General features: G+C 50.1%; 1 protein-coding gene across 16 annotated transcripts in view; it reads right to left on the bottom strand.

Moving 5' to 3' along the window:
• DIP2C (disco interacting protein 2 homolog C) overlaps positions 1–15,958 on the bottom strand; it is a 274,924-nt gene that overhangs the window by 65,144 nt on the left and 193,822 nt on the right. For all 16 annotated transcript variants that reach the window (XM_074358494.1, XM_074358500.1, XM_074358497.1 and 13 more), the window contains 8 exons: positions 14,678–14,769; positions 10,095–10,205; positions 5,447–5,570; positions 5,091–5,200; positions 4,856–4,958; positions 3,091–3,155; positions 919–1,012; positions 719–838 (listed from right to left, as the gene is read on the bottom strand). In XM_074358494.1, the coding sequence (XP_074214595.1) occupies positions 719–838; positions 919–1,012; positions 3,091–3,155; positions 4,856–4,958; positions 5,091–5,200; positions 5,447–5,570; positions 10,095–10,205; positions 14,678–14,769 (819 nt within the window). The remainder of the gene's footprint in view (positions 1–718; positions 839–918; positions 1,013–3,090; positions 3,156–4,855; positions 4,959–5,090; positions 5,201–5,446; positions 5,571–10,094; positions 10,206–14,677; positions 14,770–15,958) is intronic.

The following is a 15,958-nucleotide window of genomic DNA, read 5'->3' as shown; positions in this document are numbered from 1 at the left end:
AAAACTAACACGTAATTACCTGTTTGTAAGTCAGCTTCTCCCTGTGAGGTGTGAAGCGGATGCTGCTTTCACTTACAAATACACACGCTGCAGGGTTTACACGTGTGGTCAAAACCAAACAATTTCTCACTCAGTTCACCGTCCTCATTCACGCTGCGTGTGGCTTATGTGTTCTTCTCATTAATAAGCTAGCTGCGTTTTTGTTTCGACTGAGTGAAACAGTTCTCAAGGTATATTAATAGCTTTCTGTGGAACTGCTAATTTATTTTACCTACGTAATTTCTGCTACAAGATTTGATAATGAAATTCCATTAAAAAGGACAAATTAATTTCCTGGTCAACACTGCTATAGACCATAAAATAATAATAGTATTTCTTGAGCACCTATTATACCCCAAGGGGCTGTACACAGGGACTGCTTCCTTAAACCTCACAGAATGTGAAGATCTGAGTACCACCTTGCAGCTGACAGAGAAGAGCTGTGACAAGCGAGTTATGTTCTCTTCAGAATCAGGAGGTGCAAGAGGCAGGACTCAACCCCAGGGCTGTCTGCACCTTCAGGCCCCGGTGCCCAGAGGCTACGGTGAGTGATACTACTTGGTTAATATCTCACGACAACTTCCTAACTAAGGTAAAGACTAGAAAAGGGGAAATCAAAGCACAGAGAATGAAACCTGGAGAGTGAGGCCCTCTCCTGCCTGCTGGCACCGTCACTTACAGGGGTTTGCGCCATCGGCCACGATCAGCATCCGGAGAGAGGAGAGGTTGATGTCTCGCTGGTCTCTGTGCGCCACCAATGCCCAGTGCATGTCCCTGGATTTGACACAGGCCACTTTTGCTGAAGGAGAAGTAGGCGGAAGTGAGTTGCCAGGTGCCCTGGCAGGCGGCGCGAGGTAAAGGGGCACCCCTGCAACACACCTTTGTACTGGCAGACCTTCTGAATCCAGGACAGCGGGTTCACCTTCATCAGCGAGTAGGGGATGCTGATCACGTGCATCATGTTCATGACGCTCTGCAAGCACGACAGGCAGAGGTGAGTGGGGAGGGGCTCCGCCCGGGCGTGCGGGTGGGGGGGCCCAAGCAGGCCTCTCACTCAGAACTGCCCTTTTAGAGGCTGTGGGAGTGGAGGTGACTTCTGAAAGGATGTCTAGTCCTCCCGACTCCTGCCTCTGCTGAAACAACTAAAGAATCCAAGCCTAAATCCTTTTCTTATAAAAACTTTAGTTGAATGATCATTTTTTAATGGCCTTTCATAGTCTTGAGGCTTAATTCTCCCTTGTGTATTCTACTCATTTTTATGTCACAAAATTAATTTCCTTCATTAAATGTTACACTGAGACGCCAGGAGCAGTGGAAAGTTGTCTTGCGAATGTAGACCAGTACCCTTCAAGGGTTTATTTCTTTAAAATGGAGGATCAAAGCTGTTTACGTAATGGTCATCCTCGCACGCTGCAGCTGGGACTCATACACCTGCTTGGCTGCACTCACAGAGCTGGCAGGTGAGGGGCCACAACTGGGGAAGCTGCGGACAAAGTTCCCCTGTCGGTCCTGCCCCTGCTGTGGGTGGAGGGGGAGTGAGAGGGCACAGATGCGCTGGGGGTTGCCCATCCAGCTCAGAAGCTCCACAGGAGACGACCACGGGCACCCGACCCCCCGGCGTGAGCCTGCCAACCGCCAGCCTGTGCCCTCAGCTCAGGCTTGCTCCCCATTCAGGCTGGGGGTGGGAGCATCTTTCACGGTAAAGAAGACACCCTGGAAGGGTGGGCGCTGTCTAGCCAGAGACCCGCCTTGCTCTAGAAGGTGCAGCAAGAGAGATTCAGAAACTGCCAGTTTTGGGGCAGAATCCAGGGCAACGGTGATCCGGCGGGTGACAGTGTCAGTAAGGTCTACCCCAGAGCCCTCAAAACCAAGACGGTCACAGGGTAACTCTGATGGCAGTGGTGACACCAGCTCTGTCAGTTACGGAGCAGGTGGACGGGCTACCTGCTTATTAAACATCAGGTCACATAGTTCTCACACTGGGTCATCCTTTCCCCTGGACAGATAGGGAAACTGAGGTGCGGAGCAACTTGGGCAGCAGACGATTCTTGGGCACAGGTGACCTGCCTAGAGCTACAAGCTACAGAAGGAGGGACCGAGTTCCAGCCAGGGTGCGCGTGCCACGCTCTCTCTCCGACGCCAGCCGGCTCCGGAGTACGCGTGCGGGCTGTGCTTGTGTCTCACTGACCAGCATCCAGATGGTCACAGGAAAAGAAGCAGGCTGGGCTGGAGCCCCAGCTTCTGCCTGTGCGATGCCTGCATGCTCTTATTCTAATAAATTCTGGCTTTTCAGGAAATAACAAATCCCACTTTCCATATTTATGTTCCTATCACTCACATAAAACTACTAGAATTTTTTCCTTCAGAAGAGATACTTTCAGCATAAGAAACTCAAAAAGAAAAGTGGGTGAGTGGACATTATCATGTATAAATCAGACACAGCGAGTGTCTCGGCAGCTACACCACACATTTCCTGAGCTCTGAGCATATCGTAAGTAATAAGGTCACCCCTCCATCAAAGGTGCCTACAGCTCTGAATGGTCATCACTGCCCAAGTGACACTGGCGACAGCGAGACACATTCCCCACAGCTCGTGCTGAAGTTTCGGCCAAGGGGAAACCGTGTGAGGTACTTCTCCCCTGCAGCGTAAGGAACAGCAGATTACTGACATGTTCATTTACCGATGACTCACAGGCAATAAAAACAAGAACGTGGCAGTCAAACCAGATGTACGGGAGAGTGACCCACGTGCAAGACGTCAGCAGCACTGCTGTGCATCTTCAGTGCAACTTGGGGAGAAAGGCCCTTGCAGCCACAACCTCAGAGTGCGTGCCCAAGACTCAGGCGAGGAGCTACTGACTCACCGGTTTGCTGTGCTTCTGGGAGTTGTGTCAGCTGACAACTTAACACTTCTAACAATGGCGGCTTTTCTTTATAACGGGGGAGGAAGGGGCTTCCTCAGGACGCAGCGCACACAGGTCAGAACTCTAACCCCAACACTGAGCACATTCAAAGGTAAACAAGACACAGCGGGGCAGGGACCACACTTACTGTTAGGATTCCATGCCAGAGCCCAACGTCTTTCTTGAAATCCAACACATTCACAATCGTTTCAGCTATACAAATAAAAAGAGTCAAAGATTTTTACTTACAAAAGATGAGCGCAGACCAAAGGACAAAGAAAACCCAGCACCACATCAGCGGGAAATAATGGGTCTTAGGAAAATACCATTTCACCCTGTCTTTGCATAAATGCCACAGCCTCCCATCAGAGCCGTTTAAAAACGCTGGCCTGGCTGGAAAGTGCTTCCAGGTGAAATTCTGACACGTAACCTAACAGCAACGGCTCGTCACACCATCACTTAAACACCTTGCTCCTTCTCTTTTTGTATATTTGCTTTCCTCCTCCTTGCCCGTTCTTTTTTAAAAGATTCTTTTCATTTCCATCACACGTGCAGGAAGGAGAAGGAAACGCTGAGTACTTGCAGGAACTGGTGATTTCCAGCAAACACTCACCAGAACGCTCACCAAAGCTTCAGTCCCGAGTGCCTCACACCCCTCGAAGAGAGATGTTCAGAACACACAGCCTGTGTCCTATTTTATGTGAGGTTTTTTAAAGTGGAGAAACGGAGTAAATACATGTATCTTTCCTCCCCCCGCCCTTCAAGAGCAACAGCCCTGGATCTTCAAGAAATTAGGGCAAGGAATACAGGTCGTGAGCTTACAAGAAAAGCTGGGGCTAAAACTGAATACACTGACACAAGGGTGTGATGATTAGAGGAGACGTGTCTCGACGTGTTGAAAGCATCTGGGAAACTAGTCCAGAGAAAAACATCAGGAGAACATCTCTGCGAGACAAGTGAACTGCCCCTAAAAGGGGAGACGACAGAGGGATGGAGGGAGCGAGAGAACGAGAACAGCAAAAAGGGGAAGCCTCTCCTTCCACAGCGTGTGCCAGATGCCACACCAGCTTCCTCTGCACCGCAAAGCTTCCAGCACGGTGGGCGCCTGCGACGTGGCTCAGGCGGCACCCTGATCCCAGACGCTCCAGCAGAAGGAGCGGAGGGCACATGGCCTGACCCTTCCTTCCATGAGCCCGTCAGCGTTGTCAACCTGGTTACCTCTGGTCACCCTAGCTCTGGGCCCGCAGGACCATCCCAAACAGGGCAAAAAAAGCACATCAAGAAACCAGTTCTCTGACCGTGGAACCCAGCCCCAGAATCCCCGAGTCAGCTGGTAGAGGGCGGTGGCTGAAGCGTGGGCACTTTTTTTAAAACTCCCGAAGACATTCTGACCTGCACCCAGGCATTAACACATACCAATGGTGTCAACTATCTGTTAGAACCTCAACTGTTTTCTCCCAAATCCCCACACTGAAGCCCCAACCCCAAGTATGACTGTGTCTGGAGATGGGGCTCTAAGGAAAGAATTAAAGTCACAGGGTGGGGGCTGATCCAAGAGGACCAGGGTCCTTCCAAGAAGAGGCGCAGACATCAGAGCTCTCTGCGCACACACACAGCAGAGGCCGTGTGAGGACACAGCGAGGAGGCACTGTCTGCAGACCAGGAACCAACCCTCCAGCACTGGATCTCGGACTTCGGCCTCCAGACTGTGAAACAGCCGTGTCGGTTGTTTAAGCCCTGGTCTGCAGTGTCCGTTACCCACCAGAGCAAAGATGCTAGCTGAATAATCCGACAAACTGACTTTCCACGCAGCCGGGTGCAAACTCATCACAACTCCCCATTTGTAACCAGTGGGAACAATGCACATCTCACGGGGCTGGGGTCAGGGTCCCACAGGAAGGGTCCGCCCGTACCTTCCGTGTAGCCACAGGCCTGGGTGAGGGCCTGGCAGTGGGTGAGAAGCGCGATCCTGGTCACAGTCACCCCAAGCACGCTTCCGTCCTTGCACGTCTTGTACTGCAACGAGAAGATGGTGGCAGTGGTGTCCAGGGGTGAAGCAAGGGCTCACACCACCGGTGACCCCGGGCCCTGACCTGTAAGAGTACTTGTTGCTCAGTTCCTCAACCTCATCCAGACCCAGCAACTCACCTCGATATACGCAGTGTCATTATTTGCATCCTTAATGTGCGGGAACCAATCTCGAGGAGGTTTAGAGAGATGTTTTGACTCTGTGACAAACCATAAGAGCTTTGGCCAACCTTGGGAATAAAGGACAAACTCCTGTTAGACGAGCATCTCCAGAAGACAGGTGTGACCACCACCTTCCTGCTGGCTGCCTGCTTTACAATGCATAGCCAGGCTGACCCCCGGGGTTTCCACTGAGCCTAAAGACCATGCCCAAGGGACGCAGCCCCGGCAGCGGGATCTCAGGGCTCGGGTTGAACGCATGCAGGATGCTGGCAGAGAACTCGTGCGGGGGCAGGGGGCGCGGGGCCGAGGCTCACCTTTGAACTGTGGGATCTCCCCGGTCGGGCTTTTTGGCAGCCCTTTGTGGCAGGCATCGCTCGTCAAGGCTACCGTCACCCCACAGCTTCCCAGCAAGAACCCGATCTGCTGGCTGCCTGCGTCCTGGGAGGGCAGCAAGGGGGGAAGGGTAACAAGCAGCAGTGGTGTTGCTCTCCCAGCAAACCCGGCTTGCTCTTAGGCCCTGGGATGGCACAAACCTCCCTGACGACAGGGATGCACCTGCAAGCCGCGTGACCTGCATGAACAGGGCACTAGCTTAGCCCTGGCTCCTCATCTGTGCCATGAGGGTGAAGCACAGCCATCTCCTGAGCCTGCTGGGAGGGACACGCCAGGAGAGCCCACAAGGTGCGCGGTACGGGCTGGTGCTCCCTCCAGCTGTGCGAGACTATGACTGCGGGACAGAGAGGGTCCAAGAACACACCTCTGCACCCCAGAAAGTCTTTGACCCCATCTGGCCTGGTGGGCTGGACACCCACGTGGACCACAGACATGAAGAGCATGCCCATCCTGTGGAGTGAGGGCTCTGGGGCACGAGCCTTGGGGTCTCTGCGTGACCAGCATGGCTCGGGGCGGGTGCTGTGGGAACCGAGTGTGCTGGGGCTGATGGAGCCCAGCTGCCCACAAGCCAGCTCAACACACTCTCCTCGCTCCCAGCACTCCCAGCGGCTAGGAGTCAGAGAATAAGATGAAGCAGGAAGCAGCCAGCACTCCTAGAACAGAGACGTCAGGACTCTGAGCTGACACCGTCTTCCCTCTCACGTGAGAAGGCGGTTCTCACCTGCGTAAAACCGGCAGCCTCAGCATCAACTGCTCGTCCAAGGGGCTGCTTCACACCAGTCTCACCGAACATTTAAAAGCTACGTCTCTCCACGTGGAATTATCACAGCCAGCCTCCCACGCCCTTGCAGCCCTGGCACTCGGTGGGCGGGGACTGTTCCACTTCCAGGGCCCCTGGAGGACTTTTCCTTCAAGCAGTGCTTTTTCAGTCACTCCAGCGTGAATTTGGAAATCACATCGCCAAAAGCCATGACCTCGAAAAGGGGCAGGGAGACAAGTTCTGAAGCCAGGGTCAGCGGCAGGAGGGCGTTCCTCCGTGAGTGTGAATTTCCGGGACAGTCAAGGAAAGACCTCTCGGAGTGGCTCAGGAGAGGGAGCACAGGGGCGAATGCCAGGGCTCACATGGAGGCCTGCTGTCCCCTGGGCCTGTCTTCCTAATGTCTGCCCTAAAGACTCTCAGTTACAGAGGAAGGGACGAGAGCGGTGGCACCCAGACCCGGAGGTTCTGGGAACCTCATCTTCCACGCCTGCTCCTCCCCGTCCTCTTGGTCTGGAAACTCCCAGTTGGAGCCCCAGTCAGTCACCAGCTTTGCAGAAACAGCCCCACCCACCCACCCCGTCGGGCTAAGATGAGACCCCGCACCGGCTCTCAGAGTGGCCAGAGTGTCTCCTGCCTGCGCTGGGGTCCCTGAAATTAAACCCAGCTTGACCCCAGAGCCTGCAGCAGAGCCCCCTGTCCCAAAAGGGACCTGGGGACAGGGCCCTGAGCCACGATACGCGAGGGCCCATGCCACCGTCAGAAAGACTCCCTCCTGGGAAGAACAGGAGCAGCCCCTCCCGGCTGGAGCTCTCGGGCCCTGACACTTCCCCCTGCGTTTCCTGGGCGCCTTTCCCAGGAATGGCTTGTTTCTGGCCTGGGCTGGGGGCTGGCCCGGGCTGGGGGCTGGCCCTTCCTCTGAAGAGCTGAGCCGTCAAGGACCACAAGTTCTCACGAAGGACTCTTTTGTTGTTCACAAAGAGCTGGACCACACCTGAGTTCAAAGCCTTCTTTCTCTTCCAATCGTTCTCCAGTACAGGAGCTGCGTCAGTAGGTCCCTTGCCAGGCAGTCTCTCTGCACCCGCAGGCTCTGCAGGTAACTTCTGGGGCACTCCACTGTCACCCCTGCCCCCGGCTCCATCTCAGTCTCCCAGACAGAAAGCATCAATCCTACTGTGAAAAGGATTCTCTCCCTAATAAACGTGAGGTGAGTTCATGGACAGTCTCGGTCAAGAACTTGTGGCCCCACAACTACCAACTGGTGCTCGCTCAGTTTTGACCCCTGTCCGCCCAGATCCCCGACCTATCAGCTGGCATCCTCAGGGGGTGGGGGAAGACAGAAACACAGAGACGAAACGGAGAGCTGAACTCCAGACGCACTGCCCTGCAGGGTCCGCACAGGGCAGGCCGGAGACCAGTCAGTCTGAAGATCACTATGGTCACATAGCCAAGTGGATCAAAGAAATCTGACACCAGGAATTTTCTTTATCAATACCAACACAAGCATGCCATTAATGTATTTTTTGCCAACTAACTTAAACTTTTATTTATAATGGAAATTTCCAAGCACACACAAAGGTAGAGAAAAGGAGAAAGAATCCTATATACCCATCATTGGCTTCAACAGTGATCAACGTCTGGCACACCTGGTCTCCTCTCTTACCCCAAACACAGGCACACATGCAGACCGGAGACTTCTAAGATGAATCCCACAAGCGCATCAGCTGGGCGGACCTTCCCCTCCGGCTGCCCCGTTCCCTTCCCTCCCCACTGACTCCCTCTGATTTCCTGCAGGAAAACGCGCTCCTCAGGGAGGGCTCATGGGCTGCTTCTCGTGAGGTTGTAAGTATGGAACAAGACGTCACTGTTCCTCCCTCCAGAGATGTTCCACTCCAACAGGGTATGTGAAACCCTTATTAAAGCAAACAAGTGGGCCGTGTGCTAGAATCTAGGGAAGACGGTCTCCATCGGTGCAGGACGGTAAGCCTCCCGGAGGCGGTGCCTCTCGCAGGAGACTCCCCCGAGCAGAGGCGTCCTGCTGCTCCAGCTACACAGAGGCCAGCGCTGATGGGCCAGGCCCTGCCCAGCTGGACGACTGTGGCCTCAGGGCCCCTGTGTCTCCAGTCCTACTGCACTCAGAATACGCACAACCGCAGCCCCTGACGGCCTTGCTCCTCCCCGGGGGGTGGGGGCAGAGGGAAATCTGCTTGGCCAGCTCAAGAGGACTGGCCGGCCCTGTCCAGATCTGCCCATCACGGCACTGACGTCTGCAGGCACCTCTCGGCCCTGTCCACTACACGGCTCAACTGTTGGAGGAACCCTGACTTCTCCTGCTGTGAACTCCTCTCCTCTCACCCCAAGAATCAGAACAGGGAAGAAATACATGTACGTGGGGCTGGAGACTTCGGTGAGGGTCATTAAGCAACAGTTAGGACTTGGAAAATTTGGTTAATTTTAGGCCCTTTATTTTGAGACAGGCCTGTTGGGCACAGGACAGGCGGACAGAGGAGCCATAAACTTCACCTGTGCTCACGTGCACACCTTAGCCCATGCTGAACGGCACTCACCCCCACGGATTCTTGTATTTAAAAATATGAAAAGTTTTCTAAGAACGGACGTCGTCTCTGACGCCACTTCTAAGGACGGACGTCGTCTCTGACGCCACTTCTAAGGACGGACGTCGTCTCTGACGCCACTTCTAAGGACGGACGTCGTCTCTGACGCCATTCCTAAGGACGGACGTCGTCTCTGACGCCACTTCTAAGGACGGACGTCGTCTCTGACGCCATTCCTAAGGACGGACGTCGTCTCTGACGCCACTTCTAAGGACGGACGTCGTCTCTGACGCCACAGACCGAGGCCTGAGAACCTGGCGCCTCTCGCTCTGTCCCAGCACAACGTCAGGGAGAGGGGGCCGGGGGGAACCGCCGTTTCTTCCAAGAGGGGTTTTTTGGTCCTGAGGTCCAGAGTGACACAGTGAAGGTGTGAGCGGACCTGGGAGGAGAATGAGACAGAGCCAGCTGGCAGGGCACAGCCTGGGATGCCAGAGACGGCTGGCAGGCAAGTCTCAGAAGCCTAGGAAGCGCCGGTGAGACACACCGGGCCTGCCCCCAGGACGCCAGGCAGGTGAGGTGCTGGAGGCAAAGCTCACAGATACCAGCGCTTACCCCTCAGGGCACTGGAGGGGCTCTGGGGTCCAGGGCTGCAGGGCTCACTCTCCCTGCTTCGGGGGCCACCCACAGCCCCGCCTGATACTTGCATACGCCCAGGAGGCCAAGCAGGGTATGTGCAGATTTCGTACCCAGGAAACTGATACAGCAACCGTTCCCCAACCACTTTCTACAGGAAAGTGGCAGTGGGAGGCATGCCATTCACAAGGACAAAGACACACGCACTGTTGTGCAGGATGTGCACAAAGTTCGTTCCTGACACTGCCTATACTGTAACAGCAAGATTAGTGATTTATTCTAGTTACAGAATAAGATCTGACAAATCACAGGTGAGCCTGGGACTTGACGATGTCTGAGCACCTGAACAAATGCAACAACCGTCACCCCTGAAATAAAAGTAAGTGAAAAATCCCTCGTTTACCCAGGTTTCAGTGGCGTGACATGGAGGAACGAGATCCTGGAACCCATGCTCACTGGCGGATCACTCAGCTCAGCAAGGCAGGCCCACCTCTGCTCGCCTGGCAGCTGAGCTACGCCATGGTGTCAGTGCTGCCCCTCTGCTGAGAACCAGTGAGACACCCTAGGTGTCTGACCCCACGACAGAATGTTCCGGCACAGCCGAGCGGACATCCAGTTCTTTACCTTTCGCGTGAGGGGCACTTCGATGGGCACGGGAACAACTTCGGCCAGCAGGCAGCCATAGAAAGCCACCATGGAGGCTGCGGGGTCGTTGTTGGGGAATACCAGCGCCACCTGGAGCGACAAAGCAAGAGGGATTAACCACGGACACGGTGCCACTGGAACAAAAATTAGGGTCATTGATAAAATACATGTTTTAGTAAGTAGCAGATGCTCCTCCTCTGACTTATGTGGGAGGCACACACCTCACCCAGGGTCATCTCTGACACACATCAGGCCGCGACCGCCCTTGCTGTTTGCAGGTGATCCTCCAGAATGACACATATTTTCACAGATAAAACTACCCTGCTGCACACACTTGGTTTTTCGCTGTTCCCACTGGGCGCTGTGTGTGTCCTTGCACTTCCACAGAGCCTTGGCAATCATGACAGAATGCCGCACACTTTCTTATTGATGTGGGGGCTGGTAGCTGACTCTACTCTGATCCCCAAGCCTTGGTTTTCTTACCTGAAAAGCAAGAATACTGGTAGAACCTACATCCTAGTGTTGCAGTAAAGGTCCAACGAGAAAATGTGTGTAAGAGCTCATGCCACGCCTGGCATACAGCACGCAGCCGTGAACCCCACCGCCGGCACGGCTCAGCCTCTTGGCGCTGACAGGTGGGGCTTGTCAGCCTGCGTCCGCAGCACCCTGGCTTCCTGCCCTACCAGCGGAGGCTTCAGTCAACACCTGCCCTTGCATCTTCCAGCCGGGCATCACCTCTCCAGCTCAGCTCTGAAGAATGAGTACTCATGGAGTTCTAAAAGGTTCATTTAAATTACCATCCAAATAACCAAGTAATGGATAGTATGATTTTTTAAATGTTGTCTGTAAGTCCTTAAGAATATCTTAATGAAGAACAATTTTCCATCAGATGGTTTATATTCCTTCTTCCTTGTATGAACTGTTTCTCATTTCCTTGGCCTATGTATTTGCTCGTGCTTTGACATTTCCCTTAAAATCTGGGTGAATTTTAAATATATTTCATAGTATTAACTCTTACATTTGATGCAAAGACTTCTTGATATGTTTTCTGTTTCACCTTGTGCATCCAGTGTCATATGTAAATTTGTCAAGCTTTTCCTTTATGTTGTCACCTACTGTTTGGCGAATACTTTATCCAATTTAAGTCACGTGGCACTCACACTGGTGTCCGCAGCGGAGCTACCGTAACTCAGGTCCACTTGCTATCCTGCCACCCCACGCTCCTGCCGGAGCAGTCCCTCCAGCTCTCCAGCTTTAGAAGCACCCTCCGGGAAGTAAGAGCAGCCCTGCTTCCAGATTCCCCCCGAAGCTCTGCAGGCCTGCTGCTCCTCTCACACGGGCTCCTCCCACGTGCCGCTGTGGATCAGCGTTCCTCTTCCGTGTTGATCGTTAAGTACATAAATCCCATGATTTAGCATATGCATAACATTTTTACATTACTTTATTCAGGAATTTACTCCATTTTTTTCTTTAAATATGCCCTAACTAGACGTTATTAACCTTGTCACGAACAGTTGGGTAAGACATCCTCATCACCTCAACATCTAAATATGCAGGTTGCATAAAGGACTCAGATGGCAGCTGAGGACAGAGTGACTGTGTCTCAAACTGGGCCCTGTTGGTGCCTTACCAAAACAAGATAGTTGGTGGAAACAAAATTAAGTCTGGGATCACGTGAAGATTGTCTTTCGACGTGGCACTCCCGTTTACTCAAATCAGCTAAAGGAGAGAGAAATGAAACTGGGAGGCCAACAAGAAGCCGTTCAGCACTACTGCAGAATTTTGAGAAACCCTGTGTTGATTCTGAAAAAGCCTTTAGGTATTTGACCCTATTCATTACTTTCATATTCTTGATAGCATGTAATGTACAATTTTATACTCTGCTTTTATTCACTTAAATATAACATTTCATTGTGTTTTAACCCAACTCTGCAAGGCTCAGTGATGTGGCTTTATTAGCATGAACCTGAGTGATCAAGCAGTGGGAATTTTAAATCCTGCCTCAAGTTGCCCTTCTTTTAAGCAGAACTGGGCTAGGAGCCCAAGTGGAATCTCCTCTTGGAAATAGATTGACCCGTGCACTGTCTGGCTCTTGATGAAGACGCCTGCCTGCAGGATGGATGTTCTGGGAGGGCTAACAAGTCAGTAGTTAACTAGTCCTCTGTTGGCCATCAGTTTTGGATGGAACTGCAACATCTTCTGCATTTTCTCAGTGCCTTCTGTTTTGGTCTGCTTCAGGGAAGGAAGATCTGCAGCAGTGGTGCCCTGGCCCCTCACAGACATTTGATTGCATATTGTGGCTTCATCAGATCCAGATTTAAAAGCAAAGCTGTCAGGTCTCCAGCCACCAGTTGAAGGGAGAGCACCTGAGGCCAGTGCAAACTCAGATCATCTTTTAAATAACTGGTTGTGGTTCATATGCATAGACAGACAAATACATCTTTTCATTCTTCCTTGAAAGTCCTACTATTCATCCTATTCGTAACTGGCTTATCTCACTGAGCATGTCCCCAGGGTCCACCCACGTTATAGCCAGTGTCAGAGTCTCCTTTCTTTTTAAAGCTGAGTAATGCCACACCACATGAATACACCACACACCATGTTCTGTTTGTCCATTCATCTGTCCATGGAGGGCTGGTTGCTTCCACATTTTGATTTTTGTGAACAGTGCTGCATGGCCATTGTTGCAGACATACCTGTTCAAGTCCCTGCTTTCAATTCTTCTGATATTGAAGTAGAATTGTTTGATCAAATGTTTACTTTTTTAAGACACCATCACACTGTTTTCCACTGTGGCTACACCTGTAATTCCTACCAGCAATGCACAAGGGTTCCAATGTCTTCACATTCTTGCCAATACTTCTTAGTTTGTTTTTTGATAGTAGCCATCCTAGTGGGTATGACGTGTTATCTCACTGTGGTTTTGATACACATTTCCCTAATGATTAGTGATGTTGAGCACCTTTTCATGGGCTTATTTAGCTATTTGTCAATCTTCCCTGTGAAAAGATCTATTCAAGTCCTTTGCCCATTTTTTAAATGTTTTTTTTCTTTTTGGTTCTTGTTGAGTTGTGGAAGTTCTTTATATATTCTGGATACTAATCCTTTATTACATATATAATTTGCAAACATTTTCTCCCATTCTGTATGTTGCCTTTTCATTCTCAACAGTGGTCTTTGGTGCAAAAAAAGGTTTTAATTTTGATTTAAGTCCAATTTATCAATTTTGTTTGTTCCCTGTCCTTTTGGTAGTCATATCCAAGAAATCAATGCCAAATCCAATGTTAAGAAACTTTTCCCCTATATTTTATTCTAGGAGTTTAGGTCTTTGATCCATTTTGAGTTAATTTTTTTATATATGGTATAAAGATTCAATTTTGTTCTTCTGCTTGTGGAAATCCAATTTTCCCAGCACCATCTGTTGAGCAGACTATCCTTTTCTCCCATATAATGTCTTAGCATCCTTCCTGAAAGCCACGTGTAGATTTATTTCTGGGCTCTCTACTCCTTTGGTCTAGGTCTGTCTTTGTATAAATACCACACTGTTATGATTACTGTGACTTTATAGTAAGTTGCATAATGAGGAAGTGTGAGACCGACAATTGACTTAAAAGCCAGAGGTCAAACTTGTTCATGAAAAAATCAGAAAGAACTATAGCCCACCACAGAACCCTGGGGCTGCAGTTATCTTATTAAAAATTCCCCATAATGGGCCCATGTCTTTACAACATTTCTTAAGTAAATCGCAGCTTGTGCTCTTGTTGGTTTATGGTGCACTACAAAGACATTTTTATGAAATTCATTTGGAGTCCTTCGGGGGCAGGTAGGATAACCCAGTCTTGGGGAATCTAAGGTACACAGCAACATATGGGGGAAAAAAATCACTACAATTAAGGCAATAAAACTGGGTCCTACACCCAGATCACATCTAAATCAGGTATAAAGCTTGCAAGATTATTAATTGCTCTGGGGTGTAACATTAAAAAAGAAATACTAGTATCTGTTCTCAGTAACTTAGCAGATTACAATGAGAAAAAAATTCTGCTTTTCAGTGAAAGACAGTGGCCTGTATCAAGAAATTTAGCCAAATGGGAAAGGGAAGTATCAGCAGAGCTACCCGAGCTATCAGTTTCACTAACACTAAGAAGTTCTAAACGCATTGCCCTGCCTGTTCAGCGAGACAGCGCAGCACATTTCCAACTAGGAGACCATGTACCTCTGGGGTTAGGAACACAGGCTTTGGGTTCATACAGAAATGGCTGCGAGCGCTGGCCACACCACTTACTAGGTATGTACCTCTATCTGATACGATTCCTAAACTCTCTAGTTCTAGGGTCCTCATGGATAAAATGTGAGAAATACTACAGTTAAGCTCACTGAGTCACTGTGAAGATTAAACGTCACACTGCATAACTGCTCCTGGTTCATAGTAAATGTCAAGAAAGCCTGATTTAGTAGTGTGAGTATTAGAAGACACTGAACTCTGCAACTTTAAAACAGTAGGTGTCTTCTCCACATAAGGCCGTGTATCTTGTAGACACGATAATTTAAACTGCACTTACCCTATCTCCAGGTCGCACCATAGGTTCTTGTTTTGTACCTAATTTGTGCAGAATGTTGTAAGCAACCTTCATGCTTCTTGTCCACAGTTTGCCTGTCAATACAAATGATAAAGACACGACTAATTGGACATATGCACTCTCTGTTATGTACCTGTGTGCACATTAGCCTATTAGAGAGTATTATATTTTTTCATTTTAAGTCTTCAAGTTATTCTGAGTCCCTGGAATCAAGATGGGAAGCAAAGCCAGAAATTTTGACTCATAAAATCTGAGAAGCCTGAACACTGGAATAAGGTCCTAAACACAGAGACTCCTAGGGGGCTAAGAAGGTACAGCAAACCACAGAAACATTCGCTGCCATCACAGACGCAGTGGGGGGTTTCTCGGGAGTTCAGTCGGGCAGGGACCATGGCAACAGTGAGTCACTACCACTGCACGTTGTGCACAACAACACGTACTCCTCTGCTGACGGGTCCTGCCCTGCATGACTGCAGTGAACGCGAAGGGCACTTAGGACAGGCTCGGTCCCTTGTGCTCCCCAAGCCCTGACTTTCTCAACTTCAACTTTTCCTAACTTCAGAGTTCTAGGATTTTTTTTAGTGGAATCCTTAAATTTAGATAAAGATTATGGTAAAAATTTTGAGTTTCCCATTTCTGTCCATGAGATGCTTAGGGTCCCACTTCTGTCCACGTGCCTCCTGGACCCACACCCACCAAAAGGCAGGACTACATATTTTAACGTAACGCCGGGCTCTTGACTTCCACTGATAATGGAGAAATCGAATTCTTTCCTATCTGCAGTTAGAAGAGTATTATTGTCAAAAAAAACAAAACTGAAAGTTAGAAATCGGTAATCTCACCTCATACATGCAGATACAATTGGGGCCATTTTGGTCTTTTAGTTATGAAGCTGGTTTCCTTGCAAAACTGCAGCAGGGAGTGTGAAAATGACCTGCCAATCTGCTTTTTCGATGGCCCCTTATCCACAGAGCAAAGAATAAGGAATCTCTCTTGGTACAGTTAACTATTTCCAAAAGTTTACAGACTACATTAATAGTACTGAATAAAGAATTAAAGGAAAGCTTGTTTCTCTTGCTTTCTGAAAAAGCACTTTGGAACAGATTTTTTTCTGAGTGATGTAGGTCAATGAGTTCTGATATATTTTAACTACCGACCTTTCTTGAAAGCATTTAATGTTAAGACTATCACAATACCGTCCAAGAGGTAAAATCCAACATCTTACCAGAGTTACAATCTAATTTTTTGTATCACTCTCTGGAT

Source organism: Camelus bactrianus, chromosome 35 (genome assembly GCF_048773025.1).
Source record: "Camelus bactrianus isolate YW-2024 breed Bactrian camel chromosome 35, ASM4877302v1, whole genome shotgun sequence".
Taxonomy (NCBI): Eukaryota; Metazoa; Chordata; class Mammalia; order Artiodactyla; family Camelidae; genus Camelus; species Camelus bactrianus.
Note: the sequence above shows the minus strand (reverse complement) of the source record. Positions and strands in the feature narration are given on the sequence as shown.